The sequence below is a fragment of the Eubalaena glacialis genome, chromosome 1, assembly GCF_028564815.1.
Source record: "Eubalaena glacialis isolate mEubGla1 chromosome 1, mEubGla1.1.hap2.+ XY, whole genome shotgun sequence".
NCBI lineage: Eukaryota > Metazoa > Chordata > Mammalia > Artiodactyla > Balaenidae > Eubalaena > Eubalaena glacialis.
Window position 1 is genome coordinate 176,833,436 of NC_083716.1, and position 10,621 is coordinate 176,844,056.

The 10,621-nt window shown below is 38.5% G+C and overlaps 1 protein-coding gene across 2 annotated transcripts; it reads left to right on the plus strand.

The window, feature by feature from the left end:
* The first annotated feature begins 4,051 nt into the window (after positions 1 to 4,051).
* G6PC2 (glucose-6-phosphatase catalytic subunit 2) lies at positions 4,052 to 10,421 on the plus strand. Of its 2 annotated transcripts, XM_061201392.1 has the most exons (5): positions 4,052 to 4,269; positions 4,845 to 4,954; positions 6,888 to 6,999; positions 9,000 to 9,115; positions 9,910 to 10,421. In XM_061201392.1, the coding sequence occupies exons 1-5, from the start codon at positions 4,052 to 4,054 to the stop codon at positions 10,419 to 10,421; spliced, it is 1,068 nt and encodes a 355-aa protein (XP_061057375.1). The 2 variants fall into 2 exon arrangements, with proteins under 2 accessions (XP_061057375.1, XP_061057384.1); XM_061201401.1 differs by lacking the exon at positions 9,000 to 9,115 and having other exon boundaries at positions 9,910 to 9,934.
* Positions 10,422 to 10,621: the final 200 nt, after the last annotated feature.

Genomic DNA, 10,621 nt, shown 5'->3' on the forward strand with positions numbered 1-10,621 from the left:
ACAAGAGAAGCCACCGCAATGAGAAGCCCGTGCACCACAACGAAGAGTAGCCCCCACTCACCGCAACTAGAGAAAGCCTGCGTGCAGCAACGAAGACCCAACGCAGCCAAAAATAAATTAATTAATTAAAAACAAAAACAAAAACAAAACACCCAGTCTGGTACTGCATATATTAGCCCTGGCAGACTAATACAACCCCTAAAAGAAAAGAGTGTTGGAGAGAAAGCACTATTACAGGAATGGTGAGGAAGCTGATCAGAGAAGCTGATCAGAGAAAGTTCATATAAGCTAAGATGTGAAAAGACGAAAAATGATGAACTACGGGGAAGAAACCGATTTTGCAGATCCTGTTAAAAGGCAAAAGAAATCAAGGTGCTTTGCTTTGGTTAATTATCCCACAGTCTACAGAACCAGATGGTCCTCAGGAGACAGTCTTTCTAAATTATCCACCTAAGATGAAAAGCTAATGTGCAGCCAACTTCCGTACAGTCCACAGACTCTGAAGGACTGAATGAGCAAGAAGTTGAATTTTTAATTATAAGACACAATGTATTTGATATCATTCACACCTTGATTTAAGGACGTTTCTGAAGAAAATGCATATGATGAAGTATGTAGCTCAAACACTTCTTAGAAAAAGAATAAAACAATGTCCTTCCTCATGGTTCATTAAAGAGATTATGAAAATTATAGAACCTGAATATGCAAAAACAAAAAAGCCAGGAGCACAGACTCTGATTAGTCAAGGCTAATGCCTCACAGAGTAGTGATATACTTGAATAAATTGATTTGTCCTTGGCAAGCAAGTGTATGTCTTCATTTTAACTCAATGAATAATAAGAATTATAGAATCACAGGATAGACATGGGAGTCCCTTATTTCTTGGTGGGATGCCACATAAACTACTTCTGACATATGCTTATTCAATTTGTCTTGTGAAAGACTGAATATACAAATGGACAATGACTGGACCAAGTATGACAACAGAACTTTGACCACAGCCTCTGAAGCAAAATGCCAAGAATGGTCAGGACTTGGTCAGTGACTGCTAGCTTCCCTATTTTTTGCCCCTGCCTTCAACTCAGGACCAACCAGAGAAAGCAAAATATGTTTCCCAAACCAATCACCTAAGATGCTCTGCTTCTTGTAAACTCCTCTCTAGCTTGCCCATGCCAACAACCTCTTATCAGAACATACCTGAGGCCTTCCTTCTTTTCATTATAAAGTGTTTCCACTCCTCTGCCCATTTTTGAGTTTGTGTCAGATGCATGAAATGGTGGCTGACTCTTGCTATAGTGAGCAGAATAGTAAATAACCTCTGTTTGCTCTCATTTGGGTGGCTTTAATTTATTTCTATACATGACTGTTCCCAGAGAAGAAAATGTGTGCTGGGTCCCAGGGCCATCAGTAGAGGATGGGAATCAGAGCCACCTTCAAGCCCTGAGGTGCCCATCTTCATGCCGCTTGATATTTCCTTCAGGGAAGATGTCAGTGACTAGGAAGGTAATAATAGCCACTGAATCCCCACTGTGTCCCTGCTGTCAAATGATGGGATAAGCCAGCCAACAATTCAAAGTGGTGAATGTATCTGTGAAGTTCTCTTAGTGATCAAGCAGCTGGCCAGATGTGCTTCAGTGTCAACCAGTCATGATACAGGTAAACTGGAGTTCTGGGTGGTTGAAAGCATTTGAAACAAGCTGGTTATAGCATCAGCTTTTATTCATTTTGCAGCTGTTTAAAAATCTCACCAATGTTGGCCTTGAGCAACCCAGCCAAGGCTTAGACTAAGAAGAAACATTGCTCTGGAAACAAAATTTCATCTCTACACAGGGCTCCTGCACTAAAGAAATGACCTGGGGTAGGTTACTTGTTCATTTCCTCATCCCTAAAATGAGGATTACTAGACCTCTGTGAAGTTAAAATTGGATAATAAGATGGAGTATTTTTAAAGGTAAATAATTGGCAGAGCATAAATGCAAGACATTCTAAAGCACAACTAAGTTTTCAGCACAATTGATTTTATCCCAGCGTTTACATCACTCGGATTCAGATTAGCACACTACTGGCAGAAGGAGGGTGAGTGTAATTCATGGGCTGCCTGAGGGAAGAGCAAAATGTGGGGAGAGCCAGGGCTGGCTGACTACATCCTGGTTCTCCTCCCACTGCAATAAGAATGATAAAGGAGACTGGTAAGGCTCTCACTGGGGACAGAGATTAATATTCATTTCCTGGAAGTCTTGTAAAGTCACTTTCTGAAAAATGACCTGGTGCCATTTGCCATCCCACTTAGTGACTATCGGACCCGAGTTCTCACCCACAGAAACCAGGCTGTATTTTAAGCTCCTTCCAGGTGAGCAGCCCAGAAAACTCAGTGAGCAAAGTTGCCATCACTACGTCCTGTTTTATGAGGAGTGCATTTCAACTGCCACCATTGCTTCACCTCTTCTGGAAATTAGGGTTGTTTTTTTTTTAATTCTAGAGATAGATTCTCTGAAGTCTTGATAACAAGAAAATCACTTAGTGCAAAAATCGAATTTGACAGGAAATCCAGTTACACCCAATAGCTGACATATTAAATGTCACTGAAGTTTCTTTCAGGTTGACTTTTGGCATAGAGAGGGGCTTAAGACCAAAAGGAGAACAGGTTATATATGAATTGCTTTATCCCAGTGATTCTTAACCCTGACTGCACATTGCAATCATTTGGAAAGTATTTTTAAAATGCCAATGCCTAGGTCCCATCACCAGAAATTTAATTTATCTGGGGTAGGACAAAGACGTGAGATGTTTGGAAGCACCCCAAAAGATTTTAATGGTCAATCAAGACATTTCCTCTAGGAGAAGCCACAGAGCCTGGGGAGGTACCTGTAGACACTGGATCCCCATAACAAGGTGCCGTTAAATGATGGGGCAGGGCTCCAAGAGAAGCTCAAAGTGATACTTACAGCCTGTGAAGAAGATGCCTAAGTAGCTGGGAGTAGCAAAGACAACACTCTGAATGGTAAAATAAGTCAGGTTACCTACCTCCACCCTCTGCCACCTGGTGGGGCTTGATAGCTTTCACAGGCATCCTCGCAGACAAAACTTTGCTCTCTGAAATCCAGCATCTCATTTCTGACTTAGATTCATAGTTCCTTTTGAGCTGCCCTTCTGTTTATTCCCAATCTACATGTTTGTTTTGGTGCTTCCCATGTACTTGTACTGCACGCTCTGTTTTCAGCAAACCATTTTCCTGATTGGTCAAAAGCCCTTTGAAATCTGTCACGTGAGCAAGTCTCCCATGCTCTCAACTGTAGTCTCTAGTCAATAAAAGTACGTCTCATTCCTAACGGTTCTACTACCCAGGAGATCTACTACCCAGTGATCTCCAGCTCTGCTTTCTGGCTTCATGGTCAAAAAGCAACACATTTCCTTCCAGATTTCATATATTCCATGTATTTCCTTCTCTGTTCCATATCCATCATATTATTCTCTTTGCTAAAGAAATCTCAAAATATTTTTTATTTAAAAGGCTGCAATCAGAAAACAATCTGTCGTATCATATAAATTTTTCATGCCCAGATATTTACTCATCCCTTTTCCTGAAAGACCCAATAAAATAGTCAAAGAGCCACAGTCTATTCTAAGTTAAAATGCATGACTTTAAGGGCTATTTGACATGCAGTAATTATTTGCATAGTCTTCTAGCCAAGCATAGAAATTGCTAATGTCTCTGCCCTTGAAGGAAATGAACTGTGCAAAAAATTTCAAGCAAACATGATCCAACTGTTCACACAAAAGAGAGATTGCATAAGAAATGCATTGTGTCTCTACCCAAATTTCTCGTCTACTTGTCACAGATCAGCATGTACTTCACCTCTCTGGCACCAGGTAAAATCATAAACAGGTGAGCTTTTCAGTAGAGGAGGGCAGACATGCCCTCTCCACAGATGGTCAGTATCACATGTCGCAGTAATGGCTGGACACGCCACGAAGGTACCATATAAAAACGGTGGGACTCAGAGCACTTCGGCTCCACTCGCTCTATGTTTAGAATTGCCTCTCTTTCAAGATGGATTTCCTTCATAGGAACGGAGTGCTCATTATTCAGCATTTGCAGAAGGACTACCGAGCTTACTACAGTTTTCTAAATTTTATGTCCAATGTTGGAGATCCCCGGAATATCTTTTCTATTTATTTTCCACTTTGGTTTCAACTTAATCAGGCAGTTGGGACCAAGATGATATGGGTAGCAGTCGTTGGGGATTGGTTCAATCTTATTTTTAAATGGTAAGCCTTCTGTTTTGTTTCATTTTTCCTAAAGCTTATTCTTAAATTTGTAGCTTGGTCTTAATGATCACATTTCAGATGTGTATAGTTTTACTTGGAAAATCTTTCAAACATACCAGTTAACTTGAAACACCTATTCCTAAATAGAACTTACATAAAGGCATAGAAATGTATACTTTATCTGACTTAGAAGAAAATTCCAAAAGCCTGTTACATATATGATGTGATTAACCAAGGAGTGAGTTAAACGAGCAGCCCCATAATGAACAGATTGATAATTCCAGGAACCACTTTGATATTTCCAGTCTAAGTATCCAAAGCACCCAAGGACTTCTCCTGCAAGGAAAAAAGTCCCTGTTTTTATTAGAACCTAGGATGCCCAAACTCCAAATGACTGTCATGCTCTGTATTGAGACACAGGCCAGAAAGCAAGTTCTTTCAAAGTCTTTTAATCACGAGTTTTCCCCATCAATGTTCTGCTTGACTCATTTTTATAGGAGAGAATCGTTAGTCTCCAATTAAGTAATAGTTGTATATTTAAATATATATGCATATTTATATTTCTTTAAATACAGGATATTATTTGGTCATCGGCCTTACTGGTGGGTCCAAGAAACTCAGATTTACCCAAATCACTCAAATCCATGCCTTGAACAGTTCCCCACTACGTGTGAAACAGGTCCAGGTAAGCAATTATAGCAGCCGTAGGTTAACTAAGGATATTCTAATAGAGAGCCACGGTACATGATTATCAACTAATAACTGTATGATATCATAAAGGGTACTAAAGAAAATGTCATGCATGAGGATGCTAAAAGTTCATAAACAAAAATTGCTAATGAAAGGACAAAAGTTTTATGAGTAAGAAAATTTCATTTTTTTATTTGTAAAAGGGTTAATTAAGAGAATAGTCCCCAAATGATTTTATAGTTGGCATTTTTTAGAAGAATGTCGTGGTTTGATACTGAAACAAACAAAAAACAATTAGCTAGAACAAATTCCCCAAAAACTATATTAAAATCCTAGAAATGTTGATTTATCTGCTGCTGTGCAACTTTCAAAGTTATTATAGATCTTCTGAGAATCACATGAATGAGGAGACAATAGACACAGTTTCCGTAAGAAAGATAAGGACTTCCTGGTACTACTATTGCCTATAGAAATTCTCTCTAAACTTATAATTATTTCTTTCAAATTTCTTTTTTCTCTTGTGTATACAGTATATAAGTAGACTTCTTGATCCACTTTCTTTTTTATTATAAGTAAGATTTTGTATGAGTGTAAAATCTTTACTATGGGAGTTGAGTTTAAGATTTTAAAAAAGGTTTTTAAAACTATATGTATAAAGGTAAACTACACGTTGTTTTAATTTCTAAGACTGTGTTATATTGTACCTCACCACAATTTGTTACATAGCCTAAAATTCTTGGCATTTGACATCCTGAGACTAACCCTGAATACAGTCAATGTGTAAGTTCCTAATAAGTTTTCTGAATATCTTTATTTTTTGCTCTCATAAGAGTAGACATCCATCTGTTATAGTACTTATCAAACTATATTATAGTTAATTCTTTAATATCTGGCTCCTCCAATAGACTGTGCATTCCATCATGTCAGGGATGGTGTGTATTTTATCTTTGTGAAAGCAATGTGGGATAGATGGATGAATGGATGGATGGATGGATGGAGGGATAGCCTTTCAGACAATTGAAATGATGCTTTGGTTTACCCCAGAACTTCCCAGCATGTGTTCTGTCTTATGAGACATTTTCTGAAAAAAACAAAAAACAAAAAACAAATATTACATTTTACATTCACTCCTTGAGCTCTGAAAATTCCTGTTTAAGAAATAGACTTGAAAGAAACAGATCTATAAGAAATAGATTAGTCTTTATTTAACTTAGTGTTTTTCAAAAAGAGACTGGTGTTTAACCTGAATGAATCTCCTCTTGGTAAAAACTCAGGGAGGACATCAAAGTAAAGTGATTTTTAAAAAAAGATCAAGCAACATGGGAAAGACATTCTGGGAATAGAAAGGCTACCTGTCAGCTGATTTCTTCTGCCAGGATTAATACCCCTTTATAGCTTCCCTCATCCTTTCAATGACAAAGACTGCTTCTGCAGCGGCCAGCCACAAGATAGGCATGGGGGTAGCTGTTGGTACCCAGCAGTCAGTTGGTAAATCAGACATAGCAATGATAGCCTTTAGATGTTTGACTTTTCAACCCAAGGAAAATAAGCTGATTCAAGATCCAATCCAAGTACTTCAGTTTTCTCATCAATTAAAAACAATTAGATATGAAGAATGACTAAGGATGTGGCAGATTTTCTGATGTAACGGCCTGAGTTCTTAGTTACCCTTGAACATTTAGATTTCTGGACTTTGATGAACTTGAATAACCTGGGGAAAAAATTTGAAATAGTATTTTGAGGCTCAATTTGACTCAGTTTTCTTTATTTCTACCTATTTCTAAACATTACATAGAGCCTGTGCCCTGTGGCTTTTTTCTTCTGAGTTATTTGTAATTTTCATGGCTAATGTGCTATTCTATTGTCCATTTCTGATAGTGATACTCTATTAACCACCTTTCAAATGGATTGCCACTTTCTTGTTGCAGGAAGTCCATCTGGCCATGCAATGGGCTCATCATGTGTCTGGTATGTCATGGTGACAGCTGCCCTGGGCCACACCATCAGTCGGATGGATAAGTCATTCACCACTCTGCACAGGTCAGCTTTGCGCCAGTCTCTGTAGCCCTGGAACATGACAGTTTCAAACACAGAAAGTCTTTTGAAAAATTCAGCTTAGTGTATTTTTAGTTATTGAAATGTGCTTATTCAATTCTATCATATCCAAAATAGCAAAATGAATAGAAAATTAATATTTTGCTTTAAGAAAATACCTTAATTAGTTCACAGCAATTACATTATAGGGTTGGATATGTTTAATTGATTAATGACTTTCTAAATGTGCCTTTGGGTTTCCATAATACAACAATCACTTTGGTAGCTCACAAATAGGTCATCTAAAATTACATAATGATGTATTTTTGTGTGCACATTCCCTTGCTTTAAGATTAACTGGACATTTTGAGAAGCATCATTCCCCTTGAATGCATCCATTACTTTCATATAATTATGCTTTCTTCTTTGAATAGCCAATGATTTTGACATCAATAAAATATATTCTAGCTTTAAAGATTATGCAACCTTTTAAATTAAAAACATTCTAGAGACAAACTTAAATGTTAGTAGATTTAATGTTAGTAGATTCATAACATTCCGAAAGGCCTAGACCTTTAAGATTATTCAAAATTTTTGTAGAAATTAGACTTTTTCCTTCTTTTCTTTCCTGATATACTTTATCATTAAAACAATTCTGAGCACCACTTTAATCATAAACTATTAGGCTACCTGAGATAAGATTTGCCAGTTAATTGCATAAAAAATACTGAAACATACACCATTATATAAGTTCTTTATAATAAAAAATTTCCAAGATCCATCTCATATTCTACTTTTTAGAGTAATATTGGGTAATATACAAAACAAGTAACCAAAGGAATTTGGGCATCTTTAAAGTTTATCCTAATGAGACTGTGACCAGTATGCCTTAAGGTATTCATTATCCCAAACAACAACAATAGAGAGTTGTTGTAATTAAAAGAAATTAGCATTTTCTATCCATAGACAGTTTTTCAAAGTAGGAATCTAGCTAAGCCTCACCTTTTCTCTGTAGTTCATTTTCTCCTCCAATTCCCAAACCTGGAAAATCATTCGTTTCTTCTAAAAAAAAATTCTCTTGACTCCTCTTTGATTCTTATAACTGCAACATTTCCTTCATCCATCAAAATGTATTGAGTGCCTGCACCTTACCTAAACATTACCACACCCTTATTGATTCTTCTTCCATATGGATAACTCCTGCTTACTTTCTCTTTGAAAGTCTTGTTTCTCTCTATTCCTTAATTTTTCAGTAATCAAAGTTTGGTCCAATTATCAGGAACAAATCATTCAGAACACTCAAGGATTCCTAGAACTCATTATTGCTAATTCTTTTTTTATTAAAATGATGAGCATTGCTTGGATTTAAATATTTTCATAAGTTTTCTGCACACTGCTGTTTCTAATCCAAGACATATAACCCATAGGTCACTTTTCTGTTCCTTATTTTCTGCATGTCAAAAAACAAGGAGCCAGGACTCTTGAGAGTCTGTGAAATTAAACCCAGTGAAAACTTGCCCTTGATGGAATGCTCATGTGTTTTCATCAGCGTGGCAGCTGCCTCTCCAGTGAGTTTTCTTCAAGCAAAGAGAGGCTGAGAGAGGAAAGAGGAAGCACATGTGACAAGGAGTAAAAAATATATATAATTCACTCTTGATCGCTGTGGACATTAATAATTCCCCCAAACTTGAATTTCCCCTACTTCATTAAAATAATTTTCAGGATGCCAAGTTGGCTTCCTTTTATAGCATTTATTAAAATCTCAGGATATAGCACTGGTTAAGTTTAATGCATTGATGAATGTAGAAACATCTGTTAAAGCTTTTCAAATCCTATGGAGTACATAGAAAAAAATTTTGGAAGAAAAAACTCTAGAATCATGATATTATATCACAGCTAGAAGATTCCTCTGAGAAAGATCATCTGGTGTCACCTCCCCCCCCCCCATTTTTACGAATGATACAATTTCTTTGCCTTTTATGCTTGTATCTATTCTTCCATCGTAGACTCACCTGGTCATTTCTTTGGAGTCTTTTTTGGTTGATTCAAATCAGTGTCTGCATCTCCAGAGTATTCATAGCAACACATTTTCCTCATCAAGTTATTCTTGGAGTAATTGGTGGTAAATATGATCACTTACCTTTAGTTGTGTCATTGAACGCTTCAGTTTCATTTGTTTTTTGTTGACTCTCTCTGCTAATGTTCCCCAATCTCAGGTAATCCTATCAAGCCACTGATACTTAATACTACCCTGGGAGCTTAAGTGGTTCCTCACACCTTTCAAATTCTCCATGGACACAATGGCACATTCTCACTCAGTAGGATAAACCCATTACCTCTTAGTGAGATGGGCTTCTCTGAAATGTGGCTAGAGCTGAGTCCAACTCCCAAACCACCACTTAGGACAGCGTGCTTGTGTCTTGGTTTGGGGGATTTAATAAGGCCTTCCAACCTGCACACCATGCCACTCTCTCTGAAACATCTGCAGTGATTATTACCTGACTGTGGACTTCATTCAGCAGCTGCTTTGTATTTCCAAGGCAGCATTCACCATGACTGAGTTTACACTGTTCAGTCCCATGTACCTTTTAAAGGCTGTCTACGTTAATTGGCTGTGGCAATTGAAAAATTAATTGCAAGCACCTAGATCAGTGCTCTGCCTATAAAGTGGTTGTCACTCAGTGCCCTGGACTCCTGACCCATCCCCCTGCACTAATGTGGATGGTGAAAAGACCATGGGGCAAGTGTGGTTTTAGTTATTGCCTTAAAAAAAGGCTTTGGAAAATGGATAGAACCTAGGTTTCTACAGCCCTTTATCACTGAAAACTATGGCTAAATTCTTTAATGCAGAGAGGAATAATTCCTGAGAGGCTCAAAGGCACACGGTTATCTTCAGTGTCTCTTTCCAATCCCCAGGCATGCTTGTGGCAGAGGCCTTTGAACACACTCCAAGAATCCAAACGGCCAGCCTGAGCACATACTTGAAGACCAACCTCTTCCTCTTCCTGTTTGCACTTGGCTTTTACCTGCTTCTCAGACTGCTTGACATTGACCTGCTGTGGTCCGTGCCCATAGCCAAGAAGTGGTGTGCCAACCCTGACTGGATCCACATTGACACCACGCCTTTTGCTGGACTCGTGAGAAACCTTGGGGTCCTCTTTGGCTTGGGCTTTGCAATCAACTCGGAGATGTTCCTTAGGAGCTGCCGAGGGGAAAACGGCTATAGGCTGAGCTTCCGGCTGCTCTGCACCCTGGCCTCGTTGACCACACTGCAGCTCTACCATTTCATCAAGATCCCGACTCACACGGAGTATTTATTTTACGTGCTGTCTTTCTGTAAAAGTGCGTCCATCCCACTGACTGTGGTTGCCCTGATTCCCTACTGTATTCATATGTTAATGAAACCAAGTGAAAAAAAGATTCATTAGAGTTGTGCGGAGGGTTTGTGCCGTGTGGCCCCAGGATGACCCTCCTCCTCCATCCTCCGGTAGGACCACAGGGCAGGGAGAGACTGGAGGCTTCCATTTGGAGGTCACAAAATGGCAGCCATAGGACGCAATCCATTCACATGTATGATTAGTTTGGCCTTTGGGGTGGTCTTTCTTTTTTTTTTTTTTTTTCCTATTTT